The following is a 16,740-nucleotide window of genomic DNA, read 5'->3' on the forward strand; positions in this document are numbered from 1 at the left end:
TTTCCTCTTTGTCATTCTACATTTGAATAAAATGTTAAACTACTTTTTTTTGGCTTATTTTAAACTATTTTTTTAAGTATAAATAAAAACAAAACGTAGTTTTTTTTTTAAATAAGCTGTTTTTATATCTGTAAAACTGCGTTTTATCATGCACATTCGTTAAAAACGATGGACAATTTTTTTGGCGACTTTATTATTTGAGCTCGAATAATTACGTTTTATTGGTTGCATACAATCGTTATCTCCGCTCGTTACCTGTAATAACAAGTCCTTTCTCACGGCCAGCAAACTTCCTCGAGTTTTCCCAGTGAGAGATCATAAACTTCGCCACTAAAGTACGTAAAGTGTTAGAATGAGACACCGCAACTATAATGTCGTCGCTCTGCAACAGTATTGCAAAGTTGAGAGGCAAAAACGATACCTCGTTGTTGGTTTGTGCACATTATAAATCACTTCACAAAATACAACTTTATTTTCATAATGCGCAGTGTGAAGCACAAGTACGTGTTGAATTTATTTACAATGAAAATAATGGAAGCATCTTCATGCACTTCGACAAACTTGAAATTCAGAAGGTGATGAGTTAGCAGCTTGTTCGATCATTAAAGGGAGTGTTGGGTATATGTTTATCATATTATAAACTTGTATCGCTGGAACTGCGTTCAAATAATTTGAAACCGCTCTCAAAAGGCGTAAGATCAAAATTCCTATTATATTAAACGGGAATTGAACTCCGGCGTCTCTTTGACGTGACGAGAGGCCCTTGGGTAAGAGTCTAATCTTCTGCCTGCCTGAAGCCGTCTCTGCTTTACATCAAAAGGTAACACTAAACAGAATCAGCCAAATTGGTTGCATACCCACAGTTTAAAATCACCATTCAACTGGTCAGCTAATACCATATTACCGAGGCATCATTTTCAAACAATCGGCTTATTTGCGGCTTTAACAGTATTTATTCCGGATACTTTTTCACAATAGCGCACTTAATGGGGAATAATGTTTCGACAAAAACTGAACCTTCAGTTCTCTCGTTGCAGGTTTTGTTCTTTTTGTTAAATATAACAAACTCAATTTGAACACATTGTGCATGTCGTAAGAGAAATTCAGTAGGAGATGAGTTCCGCTTCCGTCGACTTTAAACGAAAATAATAAGCAACAAATATTTGCAATGCCGGATATCGTCTAGTTACGTATAAGGCCGAGGAAAGGAAAACTGAAAGAAGTTGTTTGAATTGAACCAGGTTGCGATAATCTCAGTGATTCCCGGAGGAATAGCAAGCACTGCAGCAGCGTCGAATCCAGGCACTATCACGTATGCAGCAACCGAGTGAAATATACTCCCTTAAATCCAGCATTTACATCGTACTACTAACGTGTCGCTTGTTATGCTCATCCCTCTATATCCCGTTAGAAAAAATGCCGACAGATTTGTACCTGGAAAAGGATATTTGACGTGGTTTTTATCAAAGACGATGAGACCGTAAATTTCAAAAGCTGATAATCAGAAAAGGCAATTTACTGGGTTATTGCAACCATTAAATAAATGAAAACGAGCCGAGTCGAGGATTTGAAACGAGAGGGATACGGAGAATAGAAAAAAGATTTCAAACAAAACCAACCGAATGTTTATGAAATTTCGAAACAATTTAGGAATCAGTAACGCTACACGCTCCGTTCGATTTGCAACGAGCTAAAAGGGGTTGTTCACCTTTTCATACAAACTATTTCTTTCCAACCTGTTGACCTGACCTTTAGCTCACATTTTACGTACCTAAGAGACTAATTATCACCAAATTTCGGCACAGAATATCCTCCCCAAACACACATTATCCACAACCATTAACATTAACGGCGATATTTTCAACTTGGCGTCATCAACGGCGAATAAACGCACCAAACGCCGAGATTTCGTTACAACTCCGGTTACCGCATTATAAAATATGGCCTTTATTAAATTCGAGTGATCAAAGTATGTTACCTGTCCTTACCAATTTTTCCCCGGTGTAATTAATTAATTCAATTAATCTCTTTGTGTTGCTCGACTTTCAGATGCTGTTACATTTGCCTTTCTGCGAATTTTCTTATTTGTATATCAAAGAGCAAGCTGCCTGTTTTTACATCGAATTAATCTTTGACCGAGTATATTTGATTAGAGGGACGCTTTATGAATGCTGAATGTGCTCGGGTCCAGACATGATCTTTACCGAACCTAGAGCAAACGGTTCAGACCAATCAACAGGGATCTCTAAATTTGGATGCCCTAAGAAAGGCTCTTCGGATCTTATTCCGTATTTATTACAAGCAAACAAAGTTTTGCTACGTCAAATAAAAATGTTCCGAAATTGCATTACCGTCCAAGTGCAGTGAAGCAAACATTTGAGAGGCGAATAAAGCGACGTTTCATACAAAACTGATTTATTTATTCCATTATAAATCTACTTAGCAATAACACAATAGTTGTAAAAATAAAATAAAATCGAGTAATCCTCTCAAGTTGCATTTTCTCCACGTTTCTTGGTCTTACGCTTTGTGTGCTGCATATTTTTCAGGATCTTGGCGGCTGCTTCACCTGTGGCAATTCTAGCTTTAGATGTATCTAAGCTATCTCCTGTCTGATCTCCCATCGTTTCAAACGCTGTGTCTGATAAATTGAGGGACAGATGAGATTGTTTTAATGGCACCTCTATCACTTTAATCTCTTCTGGAGGAATCCTATCTTTTACTATTTGCCCCACATTAAGTTTTGCTGCTTTTTTCCCACCTTCTTCGTCGCATAATTTTTTATCGTATTGTCTTTTATGGGAAACTTTATCTCGCTGTTCTTTTTTAGCCTGTAAAATATAAAAAAATGTAATGAACGGTAAGAGGTCTTTTCATTATCGCTTCCTAACGGCCGCATTACGGCAAATATAAACGGTATCAAATTTTCTCGGTTTTACACAAAGTACTTATTTCACTGTGCTTTATTTCCTATCGATCGTCAAAACGAAAGAAAAGAAAAAGCAAATGTTGCACATTGAAAGTGCTGCTTGTAATTTAATAACACGCTTGAAATTCTTTGCCAGCGAATTCGAGTTGAATTGATCACATTTAACTACCCTCTTAAAGCAAAAAACTGCAATATGACGCTAAAAACGATTTAAACTTTTTATTTACCAAATCTCGGGCATCCCGCCGACTGAAGTAGATTTGCCTCCACACATCCTCCATCATTTCATCCGGTAAACCATCAGTAAACCTCTTAGTTTTGCACGTCTTATGCGAATTACACAGTTCTCTAGTTCCGGGCTTTGGAGGAGTGCATTCCGAATCTTCGACGAGAATATCGTCTGCTCCAGGATGGGGATTTTCTTTCACACACTCCACTTCTCTCATTCGGACTCCCGACTTGTACTTGCACGCATGACATTTTCCCCATTTCCCAGTTTTCCATCTGCGGAATAAGAAATTATTAGACTGCTCTCTAACCGAGTGACTACGCTTCACTTGGTTTTACATGGAGTCAGATTGCATCCTCTCACCAAATTATCATGAGGCTCTAAGTCTTTGCAAAAACTGTCAGCCACTAGACCTGATTTTTCCTCCACGCAGTGCCACTTCGCAACGGTGTGTCCACGCCCGCATCTGGAGGAGCATTCTTCCCAGTCGTTCTGCTCCCAGTGGTATTTGGGGGTGTATGTTGTGTCCAGGGACGGCTCAGAATATTTGTAGTAATAGCCCACATTTTCAGGGCCGTAAAACACCACCTGCACGCATAGTAAAATCAGCGCCTTGGAAAAACTAAGTGGGTGATTTATGGCTGTCTATTTTCTGGTAAAGTTGTTGTTACAGTCAATCAACCAGAACTAACATTTAGATAATCGCGTTTATTCACCTAAGCAGAACTTTGAACAATTTCCCGACAATACCACTATCATAGCCACACATGTGCCACTAATCCGGCGGTAAATCTTTATATTGCGGTTTGCTCGTGTAAGATAATTAAGATCGCGGCTGCACAATCTTGTCTGCTGCAGCAAGAACTAGTTCATCCGAGGCTTTTGCATACGATCTTGGCTGTATAGTATATGAGCGTAGTCCCCACGTGCTTGTGAAAAGTTCATACATAATTTATTTCCAAAGCTACTTAGCACCCGCATCGCATCCTTTGCCGCCACTAATCCGGATATTCCTCGCTTATTTGCTTAATTGCCTCTGGAGCATCGCCGCTGTCATCAGGACGATGCGGATGGATTGATACGTTATTTAATCTTCCATAAAGTGATCGTCAAACATAAATGAAGAATTTATGAAAAATCACTTACAAAAAAAACCAACTCCTCTGTGAGAGGTCCGTGGATGACAAGCTTCTCTTGTTGATCTGCAGGATGTGAGTAGACGCCCTCAGTTTCCCCGAACGATTTCTCGCCGTTTCTCTCTTCTCGACTACAAATATCGCACCGCGCGCTTTAGATATTTTGTGAAAATCCGACACTTACTTGTTGCCGTTAAGAAAAAATCGCTTTTCCGTGACATCGCTTACGGCGATTGTGTTCATGGAAGACCCCAATTCCTCGAAAAGAACATTTCTGCTACCAACTGGAATTGTCGCCACCTTTACATAACCTACACATCATGTTTCTTTTCACACGTTTTTTTCGAGTTTTATTTTAACTTACCCACTCCTGGAGCGGCATTGTACGTTTGATCTACCACCTTACATTGAGTCCCATCCCCGTTGCAAATCCCACAGATGTCTTCAATGGCATTAGAATCAATTTCTCCATCGCATCCGACTTTCTATAAAAATCTGGAGCAACTATGTACGCAAATTACGCTACTAACCTTACAAGTTCCGCCAATGCACATATCTGGCGTTCCGGGTTTACATTTTGTTCCATCCTTAACTCGTGGCTCTAATTTAGCGAAGACACGTTCCTGGTTAAGGCAGTACAAAACACAAGGCTCGTCTACAATCAAGTTGTTAATTAACGTGGCGGAAGTTTCAGTGGATTTTTAAGAGCTGCACTCCACGAATGCACCTGCTGCCAAAATAGTTGACAATGATCACTCTGTTAAACTAACGAGAGAATTTCACAAAGCAGAGAGATTTTCTTCATCCAATTCCTTGCAACAATTAGCGTTTATTTGTCACTTTAGCGCCGGTGATGATTAAACCGTTCCTACATTTCACTTGCCTTGTTTACATACAACGCCATTACCAGAAAATTTGCATAAGACATCGATTTTTCCCTTTTTTGAGCAGGTTTATTATAATAAGTTGTGGCGAGTCCTCAGCAGTAGACTTAAAAGCTTCCACTTTATGAGCAATAACTTTCAGCTAACTGCATTGAATATTATGCTTTCCTGACGGGACTTACACTTTTGTCTTATCGCAATTGTGGCGGCTCTAGAAAACTCGCTTTTAATGCAGGATTAACTGCATGTCCACTATCAAATTTAAATTCAACAACAGCCACAAGTACTTAACGGTTGCATTAACGAACAACGTTAAACTTTTATGTTAACCGCGATACGCAATCTTTCGAAGGAAAAAGCTTTACAAAACGTCACACATCGTTTTAGCGTCGATTTATTGTTTCTTCGAAGGTTTTCCTATATTTTATAATTTCGACACGCGCCGTGCGATTGAAAAGCGTAAAATCAAGAGCGAAATAATGGTGATGTTATCCGAAATATGTCCTGCTTTCTAATACGAGGATTATAAGGGTTGGAGACCGAAATTAACATCCGTTTAGATGCACTAGGGGTTATTAATATCGCCGCAATAGTTGGAAAATACATCAAAATGAAAAGCTTAGAGAAAAGTGAAACAGCCCTTGAAAAGGTTGAATACTCGCAAGTATTTAGCAGAGGATGTGGAAGTAACGAAATTGGACGTTTAATTAAAGAGATGTATTGAGATACGTCTCTCTAGAATTCTTGGATTTCTGGGAATGTGTTCTCCACTGACCCCAGTAAAACGAAATTTTTACCGCTGGAAATAGAGATAGTAAAAACTGGTCAACTCGTTCTCTTTAAATGAAAATACACTTTTTCAACGTAAAGCAATTAGTTCGGCGGAAACACAATTCCGTCGCCTTATTATATCAAAGCTCCATAATTGCGCCCAAAGCAAGTCCTCCGTTTTTGTTTTCACCAAGGTTCGTAACTCGAAATGATTTTCATGCTGAGATACGTCTAACAGATAATCTCATTGAGAGATTATTTTTAATCCTTCAAGAGTGGAAATAAGAAACCTACCTTCTTTAAAGAACGGTTCCCACTGATACAATTTATCATTGAAAGGCTTGTCGTTCTTCGCCTTGCACTGCTCTGCTCTGAAGGTCGCAGATCCCGCAGGACATGGCTAGATTTTCAACTGATATCATTCACAAGATTCATTACAAGTTGTTGAGCATTACTCACGTCCAAGTTGCAGATTTTGACTTTTTTTCGTTCGCCAATGCAGTAACGACCTCGGTGTTGAGGCACAGGGTTATCGCATTCTCTGGTCGCCACCTGAACGCCTCCACCGCAAGTTCGGGAACAGTGAGAGAACTCGCCCCATTCGCCCCAACCCCCGTTGATGGCTTCAGGACGTTGCCCACGCTGCACGCATTGCTTTCGGTAACACCACTGTGGGAAATTACAATAAGGAAAATATACATTTTTAAAGCCTTTTCTGGCCGCAAAACATTTTTGACCGATCGATGGTGGCGCCATCTATCCATAGTTTTGCTTGTTACATCAAGATACCGACATTACCCCCAATTTTTTAATTATTTGGATAAAATCAAATCGACAAATTGCTGTAAAGTGCAACAAAAACGTGTTGAATTATTGAAAATAAACATGTCTACCAGTACTGCTGCAACAACATCAAAAACCACATCAAACCAAATTTATGCAAATTGTGAAGCTACACATACCGAAAGTGCAAACGTAAATAAAAAAATATGAACTTTTCTTAAATTTTAATTGCAGATTTATTTGTTTTGAATTAAGCAAAAAAATGTTATTCTCTTCTTCTATTCAATTTTTTATAAAATAAAATATAATCCTTTTTTCTCTTTGAGAACTCAATCCGGGGACATATTTAATAGAAATTAAAAATTTAAAAAGCGACAAAAACTTTGGATGAGTTATTGTTATTAATTTGGTCTGATTATAAAAAATCTAATACAGTAAACCATCTATTTAATTTCTACCAAACTATTGAATTATAATTTTTTTTTGCGAATCTCGCTTATTTTTTCGAGTAAACTTGAGTTATTATACCGGTGTATGCAGAATTTTTCGCAGATTCTAAATCCGAAATTTAAATTTAGATCCGACAACAAATAACTGAGTTATGGCCGATCAAAATTTCGAAAAGTTGATTTTCATTTTTCTTCAATTTTTCTAGTTTTTAAAGTTAAATATCTCGGAAACTCTTTGAGATATTGAGATGCGGTTTGCGGCATTCTTTTTCTCGACCTATTTTACGTTAGAAAAGCCCAACATTTGATAGTCGATTTTTCGCGAAAAAATTCCGACTGAAACGATGAAAATTTTTCATTAATTTATTTTTCATTTCAACGCTCAAAATCGAGTGACAGAAAGCATTGCTCATCTTTATAAACGCTTTTGTGTCACATTTTACACAAACTTTACACAGAGTAATTTTTATGAACGCAGCCCTGGTGTTAAACACAAGTTCTTCATATGGAATTCTATCACTGGCTGGAGCATGCAGCCTGAGATTTGATGTCAAACCAATAAAAAAGTATTTTAGCTCCCGCCTGAATATTTAAATTTCTTTAGCCAAATTTGGCAAATCCGTCATGCATTTTTCAAAAATGTTTGAACCATCGCGTTATTTGAACAAAATTCTACAAAATTTGGTAAAAAAATATAGGTTACATTTTTTGCATTCTTCCTATTCAAGCTCAATGAAAAGAGTTACTGACCTTGTTTTCTCCGCATTTTGTGCCATCAGCAGCTGGCTCTTGTTTCGACTTGCACTCTGTTGGTGACGTTTCGCACATAAGCACGTCGCAGAGTTTATCTTTAGCCCAACTGCAGACTGTGGAGTTCGGGATGATCATGCGACATTGTTCCTCGGCGTCGTAGATGACACCAGGTAAAATATCTTTATCTTTGTACAGAGAAATTTGCGGCTCATCATTCAAACATTCTCCCAAGCCGGTTCTATAAGGAAAGAAATAAAGTACGCTGATCTCTAACCTGGTTGATCCCGATCGCCCCCATGTTAATACACTTAATCTTGAATTCTCCCATGGTGAGAAAAGCCCGAGGAAATGGGACTTACCCTCAAACAAGCTGTGTAAATTGGATCAGAAGAGGCTTAAAACAACTTCGGTCGAATTCGCTGTTTTAAATCCGAGGGGAATGATCCTTTATCCACTGCAGTGAAGTTTTTAATATTTTTTTAAACCCATCTCTGAGTGAAAGCACCGTAATTTATTTAATGCGATGTTTCCCTTTCTTGCAATGATTGATGTGCTCCAACAATTATTCTCTGTCTACTTTGTGTTTCATTTCTGAATTGCGTCGGAACATGAAAGATGCAAAGCCCAACTTTATTTATCCAATAAAATTCCGGAGAATTTAATTGCGCAATTATACCGCAACACCTTTAAGGTTTCCAATTTACACATAGACGCGGTAAGTTAAATTTAATAGCAACGTCGGCTTCAATGAAAATTAACACTACGGAGGTATTTCCGAAATTTAATTAATCCCTCTAAGGGCCAGGCTTGATCGAAATAGGGTGCTTAAAAAACCTCATCAAACAACGATTCTAAGGGTGGGATGATCAATTTTCGAATAAATTTTTAAAGGAACTTGGAAGTCGAGCGTGCTTGTCTATATTGCTTTATTATAAAGACGACATAAAAGGTTCTTTGCATGCTATTTACATCATTTATTTAAACATTGCTCGTTAAAAAGATGAGTTGAGCGTCTTTAACTATTTAATGAATAGAATAAAGATTTTAACTTCTCCTTCAGTGAACATTCCTTTATTGTTTGTCGATCGACTAACTTCGCTTCCATTCTGAAAGTTTTCTTTGTGCATGTCTTTTTATTCTGTTTATAGTTACAGTAGTGGCGTTTTATTTTTCTATTAGTTGCGATCTTTAAACTGGTTTTTATCGATAAAGCATGTTGCAGATAAACGCAAAATACCGCAAATTCTTAACCAATGTGATAAACCGAGTTAAATCCGCTGAGGGTAGGTCACGGTATCTGCAGCGATAAGAATGACGTACGACGCCGTAAAAAATGCAATAATCCCAACGAATAAAGACAATAAAATAACCCACTCACTCAAACAAAGAGGTCATGAAACCGCGACTGCAAGTAGACCATTTCGTGGTGTATAAATGTACGACAGGAGCCATTACGAAATATGATTCGTCCTTATCCTGAGCCGGACAAGTAGACTCTTCTTCCTTATCGTGAGCGCAGCCCATCCTGCCAACAAGGAAAAAAAAACGATGAAGAAGCGTATTCCTTTGACATAAATCAAAATATTCAAGAAGATATCGAAAATCGATATGTCGATTTCCGGTTTTTCCCTTAAAAGCGACCGATGAAAGCCTAAATGGATGACGAAAGCACCTTTCAGCACGTGCATACTTACACATGTCCCATTTCATGGGCGACGACTATTGCCAGGACAAGTCCTCCATCCTCATTGATGGCGCAGCACTTCTTTTCGTCGCAGGCAGTTGCCACGTACGCTAGTCCCATGAGACCGCAGTTTGACATATTGTCCGCACATATATCGTACCTAATAACAATAAAGAAAAACTTTACTATCGCGTCTGCCCTAAAGTTCGTGCGAGAAACCAGTCAGTGGTGTGACAAGTATAAAACGTGGAATACAAAAAAGCTCTTTGAATATGAATTTTTTCATTTTTCACTCAAGACGGTATAAAACAGTGTCTTCATACTCAAGCTCTCTTTTTGCGGACACTCTTTAGGTGAAGACGCCCATGGAAAGAGCAGCTCGTGCGATATGAAAAAGCCTATCGCCGACACATTGAACGGAACGAGAGGAAAACGTGATTCCTTCGGCCGTTACAACATAATAAAAAAGCATGTGCCCCGATCTTGTGACACTTATTGCAGACCATCTCAGGGGCCACTCTGAACGTAATTGGACACGCTATGACAAGCCTTAATTGAAACAGGGAACTTCCAATATGACACTAATAACGAATTAAGGAGACTTTCCACCGTTTCGAGTTACAGCCGGAGATTCCAACCAACATAAAAAGTTATGCATTATGGCGTGATTGGAGCATAAACTGGTAAATGATACAAAAGAAAGTTTATTTTTCCTCGCTGTGAAAGAAAACTAATTTTCGCATAACTTGTTCCGTTCCTTGCATGTCGCTACGTAATTACAGGATTACCTTCCCCTTTTTCCTACCTTGTTAGCAGCACTGCGATGTCGTGATGATTAGGATTCTCAATATCCTTCGGATTGATTTTCTGCTGCCAGTTGCAAAAACTCGCCAATGTATCTTCAGCATGGGGGTTTATGACAAGATCAATTTCCTCCTCTTCTTTGTCGAGGTAAAGAATTCTCACGACAACCACGTCCATCATGTTGCCACTGGAGGAATCGTGATAGAAATCGGCTACCTGGGGATAATGAACACCGATAAGATTTAAAAGTAAAATCTCCTTTCGTTGATTGCAATCAGCGGCGGGTTTGAGTTGAGCAATTTATTTCTGAAATATACGTATGGTATTTCTGCGAGCACTTAATTATTTCCACCAATATAATGGCTATTAATAATATTTTATCTTGATTGAAGGCGTTTGTTCGGGGGAAATATTTAAATATCCCGGCTATAAATCCTATCTTAGTAATCAGATACTGCTTTTATATTCTAGTACGCGTACTAATTTTCAAAGCGATCTGAATAAACATAGTATGATGGTTGCACGCGAATTATTTTTGTAATAACAATAGCGAGATTACAATCTTAATTTCCTGCATCTGATCCTTGTGTTTACGTGCACATAAATCCGGAACCAAACCGTTTCTGCTATAAATAAAAACGAAGCTGTTCAAAGTGGCTCAACTTTGCTATTGTAAATGGACAAAAGCTTTTAAATTTTCACAATAATCCACTTAAATCTCGTCATTCCATTATGACTCTTTAAAACGACAGTCTAAAGACTGAGATTAGTTCGCAGCTTAGTCAGCGTCTTTCAATTGTTTTTTTTCTGCATAAACAGTTTTAAGGTAATTACAGATCTGCCTTTATGGAAGGTGTTGAGATGAATAATTTCTTGTGATAATTGTTCAGTGGTCGAAGAAGACCTGTCGGAGTTCGTTTTCCGGTTCGCACCTTAGGCTGAAGAATTGCTTCATTACTGGGCTTTCAGAATAATGATTAGCGAACTTTAAGTAATGACTAAAATTAATTAATTGTTGTGTCGGGTGCTTTGGCTTGGATTTACCGCGTTTCGAGAGGAAAAGAAAAGCAGCATCCAACTGAGAACTTTAAGAAGTTGTCTCACGTAGTTTTCCTACAAAAGGCGGGATGACATTCATTTATTCCCTTTGTTCTCAGGTACAGTAACTAATCACTTCAATTTAAATACCAACATATTTGCCGCAATTTCCAAACACACACCTCAATTACATCAGATAATGTAATTGAATGGCCACGCTATCATGTTCTTGCAATAACTCCAACAAGTCAATAAGAATAAATAAATGTAATTACATGATGAAGGCCGGGATTTTTATCAGTAATTAATTCGAAAACCTTGCTGTTCTCTTTGTCTGCAGGGCGGTCTCTGTTTTGAATATTTTAATGCGATAACGATCCATTACAGCATGATTGAAGATCTCGCGTAAATAGCTTAATCATAAAGCAACTACCATATTACAACCAATCTCATTATTTATCCCATCAGAAGTATCCACACGGAAAGTAATTCTCTTTATAAAGAATCCAATTCGAAACATGAGATGTTGGACGAAACGAGCTTTCAAAGGATCGCCCGAATATTTCCTTCAATTGATATTTTGTCTAATCGAGGTCAGAGAGTGTTCTCGCAAAGGGACTAGCAAATAAAGTTGGGAAACGCCGGAATTAACAATGGACTGATTGGATTGAGCTTTTACTGAAACTAGAAATGTTTATTTTCGAGTAAACGCTCCGATCGTGATTAAAATTTCCGATCAAAAGAACGTACCATATTCATAATAGTCAGAACGTAAGTTTCGTGATCAATGTCCTTATGGAACTCTAGGAATTTCTTGTCGCAAACGATCAGCGTCTCCAAGTATCTATGAACGCTCTCAGTTCCTCGCTTTTCTAGTTCGCCACTCTGTCTGTATTTTTCTAAGAGCCTTTTCTTCCACGCCTCCTCCCAATTGCTGGAAGTTCCGCATCTGTTCGTCTGAATCCCATCGTCCTGCGGATATCTTTCGTATATGACGTGGAGGTGTTGACCGTTTCCGTTCGGAACGTGTTCTTGTAGCGGCTCGATGAAATATCGTCTTCCGTCAACCGTAATGTAACCTGCCTAGAAAATAGTGATTAATACTTCCAGCCGGAAAAGAACGCTCTTTTTCAACTACCACGAATCACTTCTTGTTAGCCCACAACTACCGGAAAAACGCTGAGGATAAGAGCGGCATATAAATTTTGAGTTGCCGATTCTTTGTTTCTGCTTCGTCGTCATAGGTATTTATCACACGGAATGATCTCGACCGTGTTCCGGCAGAACAAATAGCGAATCTAACAGTTGGGAGATTTTAGGGCTCATCTCATAACACGAGTTTTTCACACTAGATAAATAACCAGAGATTTCTCATAGCTGAGGGATAAATATCTTATTTTGGGTTTCAAACCAAAACGTCTGAAAACTCCTGTCTAGCTTCATCAATTATTTAATGACAAAGATTGGACTTTTTATCTTGTGATTTATCGCGTTTCGGGGATTACCCTGCTGCTGTGTAAATTCAATAGGTTCGATATAGAAAAGCTTTTGACAAATTGCTTTATTTAATTACCTCACTGATTTTATTAACCCAATAACGCCCGCTGCTAGAATTTTTTTTTTCATAAATTTTACATATGAGGTTTAGTTTAGATACCTGAGTAACAAACAAAAAAATGTTTGTTTTCTATTTTTTCTCAGCTGTCCTTTAATACATGTAGGACACTGGGCGGATTCATATAGAAACGTTCATTAAATAAATAGAAGTAATATATAGTAGGTATGTTCCCGGATTGAGTTCACAAGAGGGAAAAGAACTTTATTTTCTATTTTACAAAAAAATTACAAAGGAATAACATTTTTTGCTTAATTCAAAACAGATATAGAGATAAATCTGCAATTAAAATTTCAAAATTATTAGTTTGTACTCTGAAATTTAATTTTTTCATATTTTTATTCAATGAATTGTGTAATTGTATGTAAATATAAGCCGGCTGTGGATTCAAAATATTAAATAGTGCGTTAAAGATTGAGGAAAAATTTCAGTAATGTGTATAAAAGTATATAAGTATTAAAAATCGGATAAGAAATGCAGTTGCATCCATAACAATAATTGAGAAAATTCAAAACAGTTTTAAAAAATTACGAGTTATATATAATTGAATTATGTGCTGAAGGTGGTGGGTTAATCGAATACATAGTTAAAATTTGTTTGAATTAAGGAATAAATATATTTCCTTTGACAGTTTTTACAAAATTAAAAAAAGTTCTTCGTTATTTTTTGTTTTTATCGATTTTAAAAAGAAAGCCTGATAATATTAAAGTTTTAATTAAAGATTTATTTGTTTTGAATTAAGCAAAAAATATTATTCCTTTGTCATTTTTTTGTAAAATAAAAAGTATAGTTTTTTTTCCTCTTGTGAACTCAATCCGGAGACACCGTATTTTTCTGACCAATATAACAAGACTCAAAACCTTCTATGATGGGTTAAATCGGTATCTCAGAAGCATAAGGGTTTATCTCCATAAATTATAGTTTCGAGAAAATTAATAAAACAGGTAGGTAATCTAAAAAATCACGGTGGTGTTATAATCTTTTTTCAAATATGCAATTTAGAAGCGAACTGCGAGTTATTGATGACTAATTATTTCAAACCGTGCGTAATAGTCGTAACCTTTGATTCAAAAATAATTTTTTGGGCACATTTTTACACTTGGTTCCTTATGCTTCTAAGAAAAATTTTACAGCAAAAAAATTAAATACGGTGAAGTGAAATGCCCTGAAAATCGAGGTTTTTCAATTCTGTTTTGCTAAAAACGTGAACAACTATTAACTTGAAAAAAAAATGATAATGGAAAGGCAAAAGACAGTAGTTTATGGTAAAAATTTAAACATACAGAAAAAACAATTCTAAAGTACTTTAAAAAAATTAAACTGGCTGTCCTGTATATAGGACACTGGGCGGTAATGGATTAAGGACTAAAGAATTTATATTCAATATTCTAACAAAATTAACACAAGCAACCAAACTTTCTTTTCCAATTCTAAATATGGCCGTTTTCCACTAATATTTACTTCCCTCGCATCGATATTTCATTTATTTATCAAAACATACCAAACCGTCGCACGTCGATAGGGCGACTTTGGACTCGTCGTTTCCCGCAATTTTCCCAGTATAAAAACACATCTTTTCATTATCCAGCTTCTTTAGCTTCCGCTTCTGCACTTCGAGCTTCGGTCTCCGCTTTTCAAAAACCGCATCAGCAGAAATTACACGGTGATTAGGCCAAAGTATCGCTTGATATTTCTTCCCATTTAAATAAATACCATAATGTACCACCTCCGGATCATCAAGCTCCCGTTTCCGCCTATCCTTTAGGAAATTCTGCTGGTAGAAACTGGGGATTTCGAAGCTATGAAATCCTCCATGACGAAGAAGTTTAAACGGGACAAGTAATTTAAAGTCGCCAATATCTCTGGTATATCGACCTTAAAAAATAAAAATGTATAACTTATGACAACATGAGATAAATACGCAGTTAAATAAAATATTGTAATGGCTTGATTACTTATACATTCAATTGGGCGGCGGCATGTTGGCAAGACAGGAGAACGGCTAATTTATTTATCGCGTAGTGATTAGAGCAATAATAAGTAGTAATTTCCGGGAACGTTGGTGGAAACTTGCTTTTCATTGGCTAAGCGCTTGGCAGACATAACTTTATACACACTCTCTTAGCAAATCAAAGTGAAAAGTTGTTTGTACGGGAATGATTGTCACCTGTACGGGTTTGTACTACGCCGCAAGACACATTCTCATTAAATGCAGTTAAAACATGCCTGCCATGTCGATAATCATGGACGCTGCGAAAGAAATGCAGATGCAATTTGTAGGTATTCATTAAACCAACAGATCTGAGCCGGAGGACAAAAAGAGACATTTCTGAAAAACTGAAAACTACATAATTAATTTACAAGATAAAGATGGAAATTACACGTGCTTCCCAGAAGAGCTCGAAGAGCAAATCGGCTGAAGAACTGAAGAAGATTTCGCGAGATTGTTGTTTTTTAATTACCATTTGTAGTCGCTTGTTTTGATAGAAAACTGAAACTAAATTATTCAAACATGTTGCGTTAAGTAAACAATTTGCGTTCGTATTTTTGTGGGCGCTAATTAATTGGACGTATCATTAATGAATTCATTGATTGCAAGGAAAACACGTGCAGTTTTAAAGGCAAGGTACATTTTTCGATATAAAATGGCGTCAAGCTCCATCAGAGCGCGCAACAAATATTGTTTAATTACAATAAATGCAAAACTAAAGTGCACTACTTCACTCTGCCACTTTAGATATCTGCCAGTTCCAAGAAACCGCCGTCTCCCAATCTCTGCATTCAAAATGTCTCAACATTAACTGCGCCAATTAGCAGTCTCTTTAACGTGTTGATTGCATTAAAAGTATCTAGTTTTAAAAGCATGTAAATGAAACCTTTAGAGCTGTGACCAGACACGTAAATCAGCAAAAATTGGCTCCTCTTTCTGTGAAAACTAAAGAATAAGCACTTACCATTAAGAGTCGGTATGCAAATGACTCCTAGCTTTCGATTGAAATCGAATAAAATAATGGTCACTGAAATTATAAAATAAAGACGTAAAAACATTTTGACACAACGTTCCGTCGTGACATTTTCTATCTAGATACTTTTAATTAAGAACAAATTCTTATCGTTCCTGAGGATCAGATTCTGCGTTTTGTTTTATGTGAGAGACACCGAATCTTAATTAATTTATAGTGCAATCTTCGGAGATAAAAACAAAAATGTCAACACCGGTTTTGCCTAACCACATTAATTATTATAATTGGTCGGGAATTTTAATAAAATTGCCTTTTTAAAACCAAAATAAGGTACAAGAGTTTAATGAGAGCTCATCAAAAATAAAATCGTAATTCTAACAATTAATTAAAAAGATATTATACTTTTACAACTCATCAATCCTTCGCGCTCTGCTAAAATCATCAAGTCGTTTAATTAATTAATAATAAAATTTATTTCTTTTTTAGACAGTTTACGCAAAATACGATTTCCACGCGGATAACTGCTGATATAAAATTACAGATTCTTCGATTCCCCGATTTTTCGAGCGTAAACAAATCTTCCTGTTAACAATTTCGATCCATTTCAAACTTTCTCGACCAAAAACGAATTACTGCCACAAAACCCAACATAAAAAGCATATCAAAGATGATATTAACAAATAAACCGAGTTTGATTCCGAC

General features: G+C 37.0%; 1 protein-coding gene across 1 annotated transcript; it reads right to left on the minus strand.

Moving 5' to 3' along the window:
• Positions 1-2,489: 2,489 nt before the first annotated feature.
• LOC148173175 (A disintegrin and metalloproteinase with thrombospondin motifs 6-like) lies at positions 2,490-16,480 on the minus strand. Its single transcript, XM_088039845.1, has 25 exons — positions 16,441-16,480; positions 16,360-16,388; positions 16,259-16,300; positions 16,165-16,207; positions 15,872-16,092; positions 15,706-15,806; positions 15,459-15,631; positions 15,243-15,404; positions 15,150-15,195; positions 15,031-15,077; positions 14,577-14,950; positions 12,211-12,543; positions 10,424-10,638; positions 9,629-9,778; positions 9,313-9,459; positions 7,932-8,172; positions 6,409-6,618; positions 6,244-6,349; positions 4,825-4,949; positions 4,659-4,779; positions 4,479-4,605; positions 4,305-4,425; positions 3,487-3,746; positions 3,157-3,433; positions 2,490-2,831 (listed from the first exon to the last, which is right to left on the minus strand). The coding sequence occupies exons 1-25, from the start codon at positions 16,478-16,480 to the stop codon at positions 2,490-2,492; spliced, it is 4,053 nt and encodes a 1,350-aa protein (XP_087895971.1).
• Between the last annotated feature and the right edge of the window lie 260 nt (positions 16,481-16,740).

This window comes from Gnatocerus cornutus, chromosome 6, assembly GCF_029298725.1.
Source record: "Gnatocerus cornutus isolate USDA-ARS CGAHR chromosome 6, icGnaCorn1.1, whole genome shotgun sequence".
Taxonomy (NCBI): Eukaryota; Metazoa; Arthropoda; class Insecta; order Coleoptera; family Tenebrionidae; genus Gnatocerus; species Gnatocerus cornutus.

What these genes read in the sequence shown, in the direction of transcription:
- LOC148173175 (XM_088039845.1), bottom strand. Translation starts at nt 16,480, where the DNA reads ATGATTTTAGCAGAGCGCGAAGGATTGATGAGTTGTAAAA. An exon ending in ATCGCAGTGCTGCTAACAAG is followed by an intron (nt 9,779 to 10,423) that starts GTAGGAAAAAGG and finishes TATTGTTATTAG; the next exon opens with GTACGATATATGTGCGGACA. An exon ending in TTTTTTCTTAACGGCAACAA is followed by an intron (nt 4,426 to 4,478) that starts GTAAGTGTCGGA and finishes CGATATTTGTAG; the next exon opens with TCGAGAAGAGAGAAACGGCG.